At 38.4% G+C, this 15,401-nt stretch overlaps 1 protein-coding gene across 1 annotated transcript; it reads right to left on the bottom strand.

The window, feature by feature from the left end:
• Positions 1-161: 161 nt before the first annotated feature.
• BPHL (biphenyl hydrolase-like (serine hydrolase)) lies at positions 162-14,880 on the bottom strand. The gene is made up of 6 exons (XM_009873479.1): positions 14,773-14,880; positions 12,094-12,260; positions 8,177-8,330; positions 5,717-5,848; positions 2,981-3,104; positions 162-580 (listed from the first exon to the last, which is right to left on the bottom strand). Exons 1-6 carry the CDS (start codon positions 14,777-14,779, stop codon positions 493-495), a joined length of 672 nt encoding a protein of 223 aa, XP_009871781.1. The 5' UTR covers positions 14,780-14,880; the 3' UTR covers positions 162-492.
• Between the last annotated feature and the right edge of the window lie 521 nt (positions 14,881-15,401).

The raw sequence follows: 15,401 nt of genomic DNA on the forward strand, positions 1-15,401 counted from the left end.
CTGATATTAAAGGAACTTCTGTAAAGCAGGCATGTGTACCGAATGACTTCTGGTTGTGGTGGTGAAGCATGTTTTCTAGAAACTCTGTACCCAGTTATCCTTGGCACTTGTACCTGACAGATTTCTCAGTGTAACCATTCTGATACCCAGTTATTACAATGTTTTTGTCCTTTAATGTTAAGAGCACATAAAGGCATGTATTCTAGATCATGTTTTCTGTCTTTCTTAACATCTTTATTGGGCATAGAACAGCTCTTTAGGCTGTGTGGCAAGAAGGAAGCTTAAAGACGCGTCAGAGATCTTGCAGCAGAGTGGTGTGCTCAAATCCACTGAAGCTTAAATATTCTCAAAAGGTATGCTTCTCGCACAAATATCTTTCATGTTTTTCCTTATAGGACTCAAACCTAGCTGCAACTTGAATGAAAATGGAAGGCCAATTAAATTCCTAAGCAAGTCAAGGACAAACACCTCCAACTTGTTTTACAGTTTAAGTCAGCGTAGGAAATCTTCCACTTGCCTGTTGAAGTCCTCTGCAAAACGCAGGTGTAGATTATGCTTTGCTTCTGGCATCAGAAGAAACCTTTAAAGAGAGGAAAAAATAATCAAACACTGAATATACATTTTTATTCTGTGAGAATAGGTAATTAAATATTTGTTGCTTCCTCCTTGCTCTTGGTTACTCAAGTACAGAACTGGAGCAATGCTTTTTTTAAATATTGTCCCCAGATACATGGTTCAGAATATTGAACCGGTTCAACAGGCATACTACTTGCCACAATTTGAGGAGAATAAACTAAATGTAAAACAAATTTTTGTATCCTAGACCCAGTTTCTAGGAACCTTTCTGGTGGCCTGCAAAGAAGAAAAGACTCCAAAACTGATGTGAGCAGGATGCAGCTGCAAAAGGTATGTGACAGTCTTTTGCCTCTTTATGAGAAATGTGGTTGTGCTGGGCAGCGAACACATTGAAGAGATAGCTACAGAAATGTAGGTTTCTTGGCAACAAGTGAACTTAATCTTTGAATTTTGTCTAATCTTTCTGCAAAAAGGCAATCTGAAACTAATGCCACTCTCATTTAAAGCAAACAAGGGAAGTCAGGACTTCTTCAGGTATAAAAAAAGCTTAGAAGTAGTATCTGTGAAGAAACTTGAACCTTTGTAATACTGATACGAGTGTGAAAAGCCTGAAATGCTGCTTTCTATCTGGGAAAAAACTTTATACATCAGGTATGTACTTCTAACTTTTTAATGTGGGGGTGGGACATTATTATTTTATCCACGTACTACATTTTTTATTCACATAATAAGCAGTTTCAACAGAGTTAAAGCCATCGTGGTTGATACTTTGCTATGTTGCCTTCATGTCTTTTAAGCCCCACTACAGCAAGGGCAATTCTTCTTTTGATCGTGGCAAATGTTCTTTCTTGGGAGGGGCAAACCCAGCTCTTTTAGCATTCCTGTCTGAATTTTAAGTCTGATTCTTCAAAGACCAAACAGCACAGAGATGCACAAACCTATAGCACTGTGCATGCTGTTAGCTACTGCTGTTAAACCACTGTAATGCTGTTTAACTCTAGCCACACCATGCAAATACAGAATGATGGTATGTTCTTTTACTATGAGAGAAACAAGCAATGTATGTGCACTACAATCTGCGAAAGCTTGTTCTGTGACTACTAGATAAAAACGAAGGCAAGACAAGTTGATGGTAGAAGTTTGTGTTACTAAAAATACGCTGAATATAAGATTTTTCCTTCTGTTTCACACTGGAAGCTGTAATCTCCAGTGCAGCAAGGGAAGAAGGGGACTGTTTACCTAAGTATTGGTTTCAGAGAATCCCGTTAGTCTGATTTCTTTTCTGAGAAATACACATGTAGGGGAACCCTTCGGCATGAAGACATGCAAAGAATCACTTTACATTTTATCGGATAGCAACTTCTAACAGTGTCTCCTTCCTCAGCTTGTCTTCCAAAGAGAAACTATCAGATCCTTCTCTGGTTTCTGTGATGACTTGCCTTAGTCAGCATCTGGAGCATTTCGGAGCTTGGTGAAACCTCAGAGGATGATAGGTGTTCTGAGCAGGGCACGTGGGAGTAACTAACTAGCAGACACAGAATAAAACACCTGCATGTGACTGTTGGGAAGGTCTTCTGTTCTCATCTTTCCTGTGGCATAATGTATTTCTCTGAACAGTAGGGTTGACTTTGGGATAAATATGCCACTCAGTTTTTCACAGATTACAGCAATTCGACAGTTCCTTACACGCTGCATTCATAAAAACGGGGTTTGTTCTCCTGATTCTTTTCTCCAGTGTTAATCATCACAGTTTGTTTTTAAGTATTAATAGTTCTCTTGAATTTGTGTGCAAATCTATGAGGAAAATCCAGCTTTTTCGAGGAAGCATTTCTGGAATTTTTCAAATGAAGCAGATGGTGCCCCAAGATTTTTCTTGTTTACAAAGTAGTATTTCTGAGCACAGCTATATATACTTTTTTTTTCATTCTGCTTTCCTCAGAGCCAGTGAGAATTCACTGGTCAGTTGTTAGAATAACAAAGTCTTTGACATTGTTCATATCAACAAGGCAGAGCAAATGCCAGTGTCCTGTGCTTCTCTAGTAACTGTGCATGACTCTTCATTCATAGCACTAAGCTCACTGCTCTACTGAATGGGACAGAAATGAGGGCTCTTGCAGCAAAAGGGATGCAGTGGCCATAATGAAAATAGAAGAAATATACTTGTTTTGATAAATATTAGGAGTAGATCTGAGTGTGAAGTGGAAAGAGGAAAAGGATCTCACCTGGTTTCTCTCCGAGGATTTAGGAAGGACCTTATTAAAATATACTTTTTATATCACAAGAAAGGTCTAGCTACACAGTTTTCATTGTAGCTCTCCTTTTTTGTTTTGTTTTTATACACTGTGGGTTTGAACTGCTTAATTTCTTCAGCAATGATTTATAAATACTCCATCATCTAACTTACCGAGAGCCTTTGATGTGCTTATGAATGTATTCTGCATGAGCTTGTGGAACCAAAGGGTCTTTCTCACCATGAATTATAAATGTGGGGCATTTAATATCTGGCAGCAGCTGTTGGCAGATACTACCTAGGGAGAAAATAAATGAAGGTCACGCTTTGTTTTAAAATAGTATGAAAGACTGAAGCTGCTTCCACAAAGGACCATGAACTCCCCTGGGTTCTAGCTACTGCCTCTCCTTGTGGATAGTGAGCAACTAATCTGCAGAACCATGTAATCAGGACTAGAATTAATATTTCTTTCTCCAAAATGCTACCTCACTGAAATTTGCTTCAATAATGGATACTAGCACAAGTGGCTAGAGCAAACCAAGTACTTCTGTCCCACATTTCCCCCAGGCTCTCTTTGGCTGTTCAAAGCAACTACATACTGTCCCTTTCCTAGCTTTGTTCTTTTCAGCCTTAGAGCCTTAACGGCCTTCACCTTAACGCTACTTTCTGTTACATGGGTTGTCAGCTTACAAGATTTGCTACTCCTATCAACAACCTAACTCTAGGTTGTACTCATGCCTGTTCCACCTTCCAGATCCTTTAGTGTCTGGGAGGAATAACCATTTAATACAAATTGTACTAAAACTACTCAAAGGTTATTCTTCTCACCTATTCATCTTACAGAACCTCAAGAATAATTTTACGCTTACTAGTCCTTAATCCCACGAGCAGTAATTTTAATGCTTTTCGTTAAATACTCTGCTATTCCTCCCCCTCCCTTATTTTCTCCTCATCCCTTAGTTAACCCACTTTCCAAGCTCTTTGTCTAACTTCTCATGCTCTCACAAGAGAATCTTTGGGCAAAGCATACATGAGTTTTACGTTTCATTTATCTCTGCACTAACTTTGTCCTATTTGTAGCTGTCTCCCTGCAGTTGCCAACAGCTGTTCAGTTAAAGCTCATATACAAATGCTTTCCTTTGCTCTAGTCCTACACTGTTTCACAGAGTTTTTCCAATTGTTTATGTAACTTAAATAGTCTCAGTTTGCAGTTCTACTGCTTAAATATTTTCATTTAGAACATTTCACCCACAGTCCTCAAACACCTGCACAAATGTTGACTATTTTTCATCAAAAGCAACCAGTAAATTCAGGTTATTTACTTAAACACATAGCTGGCAGTCTAAACTATTACTTCCTAGTTTCCAGTCCTAAAACTGGTTTGTGTTATAACCACTAGATTTACTATATTTACTCCAAAAAACACCTAACAGCAAGAAGAATCTTGAATTTTGCAGCTTTATGCAACTTAGTTTCATTAAGTGTTGGCACCCTCTAAGAGTTCATTTCTTACAATGTTTCATGCTAAAAGCTCTCATTTAGGGCAAATAGTCTTGTTTCTTAAGAGCTTGAGTTGAGTTTTTGACCCACAAAGGCTTTGTCATGCTCCTTTTGTCTCCGATAGGTTTTTATTGACTGCTTTTCTTGTACCTGCCCCATCTGCAGCTTTCATGCAGCATGTCTTAACTTGAATTGTGAGGCAGCCTGCTTATAGTCCTAGCTGTCCTCCCCAAGCTGCTCCTGGAAAAAAACCCTGCAGTCTGACGATTCCTCATCTTTCTTTTTTTTAGCAAACGTTAGGCTTCTCCCATTATCTGACCCAGTTACAGCATCTAGGTAATTCAGCTCCTTGCCACGTGTCCCCAGGTGGCTTCTTCACAGTCACTCCACCTCAAAAGCATCTGAGGCACGTGCAAGGTGTAAAAGGATGTCACAGCCAGAGTTTCACCAGCCTTTGGACTTAAGAATAAACTAGTTTTAAGCAGATAGGGTAAAATAAAATCAGATTATAAATTGTTACATCACTCTATGGGGAGAAATTCTAGCACTGTGTTGCTGGTCCCATGCAAAGCTTTATGGGAAAAATACAAAATGTGGGAATGTTTTCCTTGTAGTACCCGCTGCCTGTTAATGTATGTTCCTTCCTGTTTTTCATTATGAAGGCCACAGGAAAATACGTATAAGAGAATTAAAGACTTCTTGGTTTATGTATTTCTGCTTTAGGCAAATTAAAAGTAATTTTCCTCTGAATTAAAATGGAACTGAGGTTATTATTCATGGTACCCTTGACTGTGAAAGTCTATGCAGAGTAATTGCAGAAGACTTCAGAGATAAAAATTTAATAATTCTATTGTCTAGTTTAACTATTCATTTTGGATTTCTAAGCACCTAGACTGTGTCAATAGTGGTTTTTTAAGTGTGTGTTTTTGAGTTGTCAAAATCTGAACTTCCTTTTTTTTTTTCCACTGATACTCTACTAGGTTTGAAGTAGTGCTTCAGCTCCTGTTTGCAGAAAATGAAATGAACACATCTCACTTTTGGAGTATCTTAAAAATGTCACCAAGAGGTAATTCTTTGAAAATAATAAAAAAAAGCTTGAGGAGAATCCCTCCTGTTCAGTCTGCACAAAAGCAAGATTTAATAATATAGTTTTGTGGTGGAACAAGAGGACAGACTCATCAGCTAGTGCTTCCCATAAATGTGTTTTCCTCCTGTACCTGGCTAATTCTCTGAATCATCTACAAATTAATTGCTTTATTCATGAGTGTGAGTCAGATCCAGCTTTTAATGCCATATGCAAAGTCCCTCCTTTACTGACTGCTAGGAGTACTGTTAGATTTATTATTTTTTTTTTTATCCAGAATTATCTGCTACTATAATTCCTTCAGTTTAACAGTGTAAAAGCCTTACCATCTGGTTTTTCAGCAAAGCGAGATATTCCATCCACCCAAGCCTCACAGGTTTTTGCTAAGTACTTATATCCATACATCTCTTCCAGTGGTTTCTTGACCTTTTCGCTCCATTTTGAAACATCTCGGATGCCTACGTAAAATAACATCAAAATGTGTCCATTTCTTTCCAGCAACAAAACATAACCCAGTACTGTCAAATCCTAATATGAGTTAAGTTTTCAAACCAGACCGCAGATGCTATTTCAAATTTGAAACTGCACTCATGGTTTTAAATAATTCATAATATGGAAAGGGTAGTTCTGTGATCTCCGCTGGGGTCTTTCTAAGTGGCAGAAGACCATCTTGTTGTTATGGTCACAAGAAAAACCAGGAAAAATCAAAGGATTGAGCCCTAAAACTTGTGATACTTCTTTCTGGAGGGCTTGCGCTAGAGTTTCTCAAGGAGATACCTTGTGTATATGAAGGGAACTGTTTTATAGCAGTGTGCCAGACCTAGCAGTTCTTTTTTTTATGTCCTTCAGCCTTTTGCTTTGGCTCATGGATGGGAGTTCTTCCATGGCTCCTACCAGTGTCCAGAAGAAGGAAGCTCTTACTAAGGCATTCCAGCAGGCTGACATCATGGTACGTTTGCCATAGTCTTACAGAAAAACAAGCAACTCTGTTTAGCAGAATCCTGTGACTCATGTCAGGCTGGCTAAAGCTGTACAAATAGTTTGACATTTCTAGTTCTTCATTTATCAGATTTACCTGCTTTTCCCCCCTAACATTTTCAGTACTGCTCACGAACCAGTTACCCATAATGGTGACTTTCCCTAAACTAGATTTCAGCTGCGCAGCTTTGTATCAACAAAGCCCAAACTGATGGAGGCATAGCAGAGAACCTGAAAAGTACCAAATCAGCCAAAGGCAATATATGCTGCTAGCAAAGCTTTTAATTAATTTCAAATAGGAATTAAGGGAAGAAAGGAGTGAGGTGTTAATTAACAAACAGAACCTGTCCAGCCAAATAAGCAAGCTAGCAGTGAGTGGAAGTATTTCATAACAGCATTGGATTGGCAAGGAGTTTGCTCACCCTAAGCTCGCTGTTACGGAACAACTGTTTCCCTTACAGAATTCGGTTTTACCCTTGCAGCTGCCCTTAATTCAAAAAGAGGAGGGGAAAAAGCCAGTGTTGAAAGGACATAGATAACAAATAAACACGTTTTTCTCTTACCAACTCCTCCGCTGCAGCTGAGACACGCTGCTGGGTCTGCTGCAGGAGACTTGTGCGGCTGCTCTCTCGAGCTCCATCGCCCAGAGAGTGATGTTGGAAACACTAAGCCACGAACAGGCTGAAGGTCAGCATTGCTGTGGGTGCTCCATATAAAGAAAGGCTTTTCTCTTTCTTTTTTTTTTTTTCATTTTTCTCTACATTTTAGCTCATTGGCTGGTACTGATATGCATTTCACAATTATATAAGAAAAAAATCATAAATATAAAAGCATTTAGGGAAATAAAGAAGCACTTTTACGGAGCTAAAAAGTGTTTTGCTTATTGAATGAAAAGATGTACTACTGCCAATGAAAGGACTTTAGCATAGGTGAGGCAAGTACACATGTGCAATCTTTACACTTGTCATTTAGCTGAGGCCAGTCAGATTTCACAGGTGGTATAAATCAAATTCCAATCACTTACATGAAACAGGTTACATTTGCTGAGAGCCTGCATGGTTAACTCTTTTAATTTCTAATTTCAAAAGGGGACATGGTCCCTTTATGAGTCCACTAGCAGTCCTCACTATTCTTCTGCAAAGTAGCAACTGGCCAGATTCTATTTCATGTGAGTGGAATAAAGATCAGAAATCCCACATTTCTTTACTTTGCAAAGGTTTTGTAACCAGAAGTATTTATTTTGAGAGAATGTAAATTAGAAAGGCATCCTGGGACTTTTGCCTGAATGATTCATTTGCTTCCCGAACACAAATGGTGAGTTATGAGCTTGTTTTCCTACTGTTTGTCTATTATATAGGTCCTAGAGTCAAAATTTTTTACATGCTAGCCCAGTGATTTTTTTGTGGACCTTGCCTAAAGGTTGAGCAAGATGTGAGAAAGGAAATCAAGCTTGGTGTCAGTAGTGTTAGCCGCAATTTATTTTTAGAAAACTTGTTACAGCAACAAAGGTTTTGCTTTCTGAAAGCTACTGATAAGCTATTATAACTTAAGCTTTTCAGCAGCGTAAGTTAGTAAGGATGTTTTTAAAATTCCGTTTTATACTACCCTTGGAGTAATTGTTAGGGAACTTCTCACTATGACTTTAAGCTATTCTTATACTTAGCAACTTGGTGAATTTTCTGTCCTCTCCCTTTCGGCTTATTGTGTCCCCAACTCTGTCTTCACTTAGCTGTTACGTGACTAAGATCCTTAGGTCAAGAAGAAATGAAAATAATTCTTTTAGGATATGATATTCAGTTTGCACATACCATTATAAATTCTCACATCCTCTTGAGTAACGCTGGCATTTGCTCCCCAGACAACCAGCTTGTGGATGAGAGTTGGATACTTTGCGGCTGCGATGAGAGCTGTAATTCCACCATCACTCCACCCCAGCAAAGAGAACTTCTTAAATTTCAGTGCCTTCATTTGTGCAAAGAAAGTTGAATGCAAATCATCAGCTGGTTTACAAGGAAATATCAAGTATTTCCAGAAAACTATCAGTACAGATTTAGACACAGAACTCCATAGTTGAACTATAGTCAGGTTTCATAATTAGAAAACAAAATTTTCCTGCAACATGTAAAAATATTTAAGAAAAGGTCAAATATTTAGAAGACAAGAAATTATACCTGCCTTTCCAATTTTATACAACTATTTAATGAAAGGGGCAGTAGCCGCATTAGATTCTTGCTGCATAAAAAAAAAAGCCATCTTGTAATTAGGAAATTTTTATTTACAGTGGAGAGTAAAGACCTTTCCAGAGAGCCTGATGGTATCACAGATCTGCGGATTCTCTTGGTATAAGGTTGACAAAGATTATCACAGTGTGGAATGGTAGGTAATCCAAGACCAAGACGAATTCAAGGAAAGAAAATTTTTAAGGCTTGAAAAATGGAACACATGTTCTAATTTACTGATGCTAGCTGATCTAAAAAAAAATAATCTGCCCTACAACAAAAGAAATGCTTAAAGTATTTGCTACAGGACTGTATCAAATTCTAGTGCTTAATTCACATTTTCTGAAGCTTTTAGCGTACCTTTTAAATGTTACTTTACGGTGAACTGCAATTCAAAACATTAATAATGAAATTCCTCCTTCCAATAAGGAAGGCTCAGGGCAAAAAACATGACAACCAAGACCTTAATTTATTCTGACTTGTACAATGCTTTCCACAAGAATTTAAACCCTTGTTTCCTCGTATGCCACCATCCACGGCAGGGTGCGCAGTAAGATACCGTACTTTTGGAAGAAAAAGAGCAAGTTAGTTGGAAGAGTTGGTTTGGTGCTTTGGTGTTGGAAGTCCAGGCCTGCTTTCTTTGGACAGAAGAAAGCAAAAATGCAGAAAATGAGAGAAACAACTATAGAGAGAGAGGAAAAAAAAGCAGTTTCTAGATCAGTCAACTTGATACCTAGCAAGCTTCTAGCACTATAAGGGTTTTCTGATTTTGGCTTCTTTTAGTACAAGTCTCACTGTAGTGCTGCTCAGCATTAGATTTCACTCCGCTAAATTACTAAACAGAAAAGAAATAAGGTAGGGCAAAGAAAAGCACACACTAAGAGCTAACAGCAAGAAAAGAGAACCTTGAATTTTAGCAGCTGATCACAAGCTGGCCCCGATCTGCTGGAAAAGTAGTTGTCTGTGACCAACTTTCCATACTGTGCTGCTGGGGGGTTACTGGTGTCTTGGCAAGATTCAGGAGTTGGCAGCAGTGATTGTACATCTCACACTTCTGGTGCTGCTGCTGCTGCTGTTTCCCCACTGCCAGTAGAAAATTCCAGATCTCAAAGTGGGCCGATGGGTGGAATAGGTGATTTAAATATTTGTTCTTCGTGCCAGGTTATCTGCCAATGTTTCAAATAAGATCTATTTGCCTTCAATATTTCTCTTGTTTACGAGTCGTTATCTCGATGCACTCTTTGGGTTGTCTCAGGATGCCTTTCCAGCAGGAGGAATTTAACTTACCCTTTGCAGCCTTCCAGAGAAACAATGTGATGTAACAGGTGTGTTGGGTAGGGTATGCATATTTGCTTTCTTTAATCTTGAAGTACTTACAGGACAGGTCTCTACCTCACTTTGGCAATGACCAGAGAGCTGGTTGCACAACTCAGTTCTGTGGGTGATTTTTGCACTGGGTTTACCCTGTAAGTGAATGAAATCCCTTTTGAAATCACCTCCTCCATCCAGGCCCACGTGAAATGTGATCAAATGATCACACAGGCTGTGACAGGAGTACAACGGTGAGTTGCAGCACAACACCACTCTGCACTGTATGCTTTCAGGGCATCACAGGGAGTATATCACAAGAAAGGGTTGCAACAGTTCTAAATAAACTTGGAGAAGCCCAGGCTCATCCTTTTGCTAGGACGGTAGCTCTGAAGTGTAAGAGCCTCTTAAATATGAACACTTATTATTTCCATAAGGATTGTTTAATGCAATTGGCCTTTGCTAGCAACAGACACTGGGATGGAGTGCAGCAAAGTGGATTTATTTGCGTTACACCCCTTTTATTTCAAGCAAATGTCTCCACAGAACCCGTACAGTGATACAGAGCAGTGTCATCTGCATCAGGGTGCCGAATACTCTGGAGAATTTCAGCTGTTGATAATTACAGAAACCTCGCAGCACCAGCAGAGATACCAGAATCGGAAGGAACCTAGAGCAAAGGTTCTGGAGGGTCACCTACAGGGAGAGCTTCTTTTGACCGAGTGTAGGTCGGGTGATGTATGTAGACCACACGTCATTATAAAGCCTTCTGCAGGAGTTGTGACTTTGTCTTATTCTGGGAATCCTACTTGGGATGATGCCTTGGGATTTGTGACACCCTTTACGTTACACTAGAACTGAAGCAAGCTGTGCATGCTTGGGAAAATGTTAATAACTTGTGGTTATATGCTTATATCACTAAACATCTTCAAAAAAACAGGATGCTGCATCTCATTTGTTTTGGCAGCTTTAGAGATTGGTAGGCTGCTGTCCTGTTTGACTGGAAGCTAGGTGGTTACATTGCTGTTTGAGGAGAGCTTTGTTTTCTATTTTGCATTTATTAGTATTCTGACAGAGGCAGGAAAGGAGGTTACAGCCAGTTAGACTGAAAGTTTGTCACCTGTCCATGGCAGCATCTTTATTTTCTTTGTTAGCATAGCATAAGAAATTTGTGATTTACAGTGCAGAGAGATTGCTTTTATGGTTAGAGGGCAAAACTGTGTCTTAAGCCTGCTTCTGCTGTCAGACTTACTTTGTTTCGCTATGCAGAATACTCCAGGAAGGCTGAATTTCCAATTTCAGATTGGTTTCTGCAAGGTTATTGCTTATTACAGAAATACAGCTGGATTGACTGTCTGAGTCTTGTCTCATATTTCTGGAATTTTAATGCTCTGCCAACTTTCTTAACATGGCCAAAGAGACTGTATAGCTTAATATAACAGAGCCAAAATATTAGTTAAAGCTAAACCAGAGAAGAGTGTTGGCATTTATAGGACAGAATAAAAGAGGAATGGAGAAATGCAAATTTGAAATTAAAAAAATCTGCAAGATGGAGAAGAAATAACAGCCTTAAGTCATATTCTATATAATCACAACAGCTGTATTTATTAGTTATTAAGTTCTGGTACGGTTACAGGAACCCTTTGATTTCCCACAAACATTATTTCAGTAATACACTGTAAAATACAAAGCATCAAGTTAATTTTTTAGAATCAAGTGTTTCTTGAAATGGGCTGCTTAGGGCAAAATGCCAAGATTCTATCAGCTGGAAAATTTTCTAAGAACCTTTCACCACTGTAATCCCTTCAGTTAAACCACTTAGCAAAGACTTTGGCTTTCATATACACTTTACCTAAATTTACATGGTTCTAGGCTGCAAAGCTCTCAGAGCAGAGTCTTGGAATAAAACCATATTGCTTTATAATTAATTCCTACTGTTGAACCTCTACATATCTTGCAGAAGAGGTGGAAGAAGAATGTATTTTCCAGAATAATGTGCATCTGCTCATTTTTAAGCCTTCATTTATATGTTTTTCTGCATAACTTGCTGTCTGCTGGGAACAACCTGCTTAACAGTACTTTTCTTCCTTCTCAAAATCTAAGGAAAACAGCTTTATATACATATATATATATATATACACACACACACATACACAAGCACATATATACATATAAAATAAATCTCAGAATAGGTTTACCTGCATAAGATCCACAGCATCTTTTGCATCCCTCTCGAGGAAATCTGGAGGAAAGTCTCGAGATGGAGGAATGGACTGTCCATATCCCCGAGGATCCCAAGCAACAATTGTGAAAAGTTGTTTATTCATAGACTTGAGCTGTGGTCCAAAATCGGTTTGACCGCTCCCTGAAATGTGATTTTTCAATTATAGTAGTCACCATAATGCGTATATAATCTATGTATTCTAAACACAAACCTGTGGAAAATTGTATCTTAAATTCTATAAAAGAGATTATCCATCACCTGAAGTACACTTTTTCTCTAACTAGCCATTGCAGCTTGCAGCCGGGAAGTGCCACACTAAAAATCTTTAGAACTATTTGCAACACGCTCAGAGAAAACCATTTCTGGGAGGCCTATAAGCTTATAAAGAAGTGTGCTCTATGCACATATTTTAATACAGCATCTTGAACTGAGTTACCTGAGTAGGGATTTATCTTTAACAGTTTTAAAGCACTAGTGTGACTGTTGATGGACAGCACAGGTGAAACTGAAGGGGGAGGAATACACTGACTCTGGCTACACATTTGTAGGTAAAAAGCACCGTGTGAGATGGTTCTTATTCAATAAAACACTTCTGTGAGAATACTGGTGATTAAAGCTGAGCTTCAAATACTTTGTTACCTGAGGAGACAGTGGGGACACAAAAGCCTAAAACTGTAACTTTTACTTTTCTAATATAAAATGAGCCAAATCCCGACATTTTTCTGATGCAGAACAGTTTCTTTTATTGGTGGCTCAAGCTTTTAAAGGATTAAGAAGTGAAGTGCTCCAGTCTATCACACTAAGCTATCTATGAACGCTAGCGTGAAGGTAAGACTGGAATTTATTTCTTATTTGTATTACGGTCATGTGGGAACAGTATCACGTGCTACTTGATTAAAGCCTGTTCAGAACTAATATATTCAAATGGCATAAATCGAATATCAAATTGTCTATTGTTATATTTAAGAGGCTGTTTAAGGGCATTTAAGAATTTTTTTCTGTTTACTTGGAGAGATATGAGGTCGGATACCTCCTTCTATACCATCAGCTGGTTTAAATGATAAAAGAAGCTGTACAGGGCATGCCACGATGAGTTGACTATAACCTGACATGATCTCTTGTCTCTTGCAACACCAACTAATAGCTAGTCAGAAGAGAAATACCAGGTTGCTTGAAAAATACCAGCGCAACCTAATTAATATTAATCATGTATTCTTGCATAGGCTTTGTATGAATTTCTGCACTATCACGCATGTGCTTGTGATACTGTATTTTTTGTAACTTAAAAAAATACCCACAAGGCTGCATATCTGGATGCTGTGTTTTCTCAGTACTTTTCTAAAAAGAAAGAGAAACATCACTTTTATTTTAAAGTACTTTACAAATAGAGACTAATTAACTCTGTTGAGCTAAAAGCACTTATCTGGTTGCCACACTTACTAGTCTGTTAATACCTAAAGTAGTATACAGTAATGTTGAACACTTAGTATCGGTACAAAGGCAAGAAGTATGTGAGAGTCAGAATGTAAAGCTCACTCCCACATGTTGCCCACAAATATTAAACCATAAAGTTAATAATGGTAAAGATATTAAGCCAAACTATCACCATTTGTAATACTGTTAACTGAAGAATAGCAACGTAGACCTAGTAATAATAATAACATTATTACCAACAACTGAAGAAATACATTATTTCTATTTAAAGAAACTGGCAACAGGATTACTCATTTAAAAGCTGTTAAAAAACGAAAAGGTTAAAACATGACTACTAAAGCACCCCTAGCATTAGGTTTTTTCCACTCTCCCTTCAAGAATCCTTTGAAAGAAAGAACCACTTCAGGAAGACTTGAAAATGTGGCGGACGAAAGGAACAAATGTTTCCTGTGCTTCAGTTCTTGACATTCTATCATCTTGATCCAGCAATTCAGTTAAGCATGAGCCCAACTCCGAGCACAGCAATGGTCCTACTGACAGCCTGCTATCACATGCTAGTAAGTCCGATTTGTTCTTTACAACTGCAAGAACCCAGGAAACAAAAAGCACCTGTGCTGATTTTGAAAAGGTTGTTATCAAAATCAGTGGTCTTGATGGACAGATGCCACTTAGCTAGCAGAACCTGTTGTCCATCTCAAAAAGCCTCTGAGAATTTTAATGATGTTGTCCTGAATAACCAAAACATGAAAATACATTTTTAAGCAAACAGCAAGTCTCAACTTGAGCCTTTTTCACAATGATAATAAACTGCTGCATCATGTCTATGAATTCAGTTGGAAGGCACCTAGTTTCTAAACAGGAATGCAAAATTCAGTCTGCATAACAAATACAGCTGACCTGATTTTTTCCCTCCCTTGTTATTTTGCACCTGTTATTTTGCCACCTGTGCTGGACACCCTCTTTGCACGGTTAAATCCAAAACGTGAGTGACACGAGTCAAGACATTGTGTAAAAGCGGTCTGGTGAGATAAATGAAATCTTTAAAAACTGTTAACTGATTGCAGTTAGTTAGCCTTTTCCTATCTGCTGTATGTGTAGCAATTTTTAAAACGATAATGGTCCATAATTGGGTGGTGAAAGGTATTTCAAAATAGCTAGCTTGAGACCTGATGGTGAAAGAGGTGGTTGCTCTATAAAGATAAGACAAAAATCTTCAGACCTAGCATTCCGGGAAGCAGAAGAACTGCGTGGCTTCCTTCTCCTGTCTGCTGGTAATGCAGGTGGACTCCATTCACTTGGATTTTGGCAGATGTTATTGAAGTACTAGGAGGAGAGAGAAAGGGAAACATTCAGGCAGTTATTTATCATCACTACGTGGTCATTCAAAGAATATAGAATAATTACTTTTTTTCCCTAGATATTAATGACAATACAGTAGGATTTAATTGGGTTACTTGTCCCTCATGGGTGCATAGAAGACTAAATAAAAACCTTGTCAGGAACGTAGAAGTATTCAGGTGCAACTACTATGTAGCATTTATACTTAGATATCACAAATGTAGTCAAACGACTCTAAGCGAAGAAAAAGAAAGTATTGATGGTGCCACAAGGGGAATATAAAAGCAGCTTTACTTGGCTATAGAAATGTATCAAAAGGCAAACAGAGCAGAAACCTCATTCTGTCACAGCCTAACTTTTGAAATGGTTGGTGTTCGCCTGGTTATTACCAAACCAAGCCTCTTCCTCTGCCAAAGAAACCACAATCTATTGTCAGGGTTTCTCATGAACTAGAGGGTCTACAGTGAAAACAACCTTGCACTGAGATAAGAGTGGAGAAGAAGAATGTGA

The sequence above is a fragment of the Apaloderma vittatum genome, unplaced genomic scaffold (genome assembly GCF_000703405.1).
Source record: "Apaloderma vittatum isolate BGI_N311 unplaced genomic scaffold, ASM70340v1 scaffold18427, whole genome shotgun sequence".
Classification (NCBI taxonomy): Eukaryota; Metazoa; Chordata; class Aves; order Trogoniformes; family Trogonidae; genus Apaloderma; species Apaloderma vittatum.

Bases quoted from the DNA above. Each gene is read 5' to 3' on its own strand.
- BPHL (XM_009873479.1), bottom strand. The intron at 5,849-8,176 runs GTATGTGCAAAC...TATTTTACGTAG, and splicing joins GGATGTGAGAATTTATAATG to GCATCCGAGATGTTTCAAAA. The intron at 581-2,980 runs GTAAGTTAGATG...CTCTCTTTAAAG, and splicing joins AAGCACATCAAAGGCTCTCG to GTTTCTTCTGATGCCAGAAG.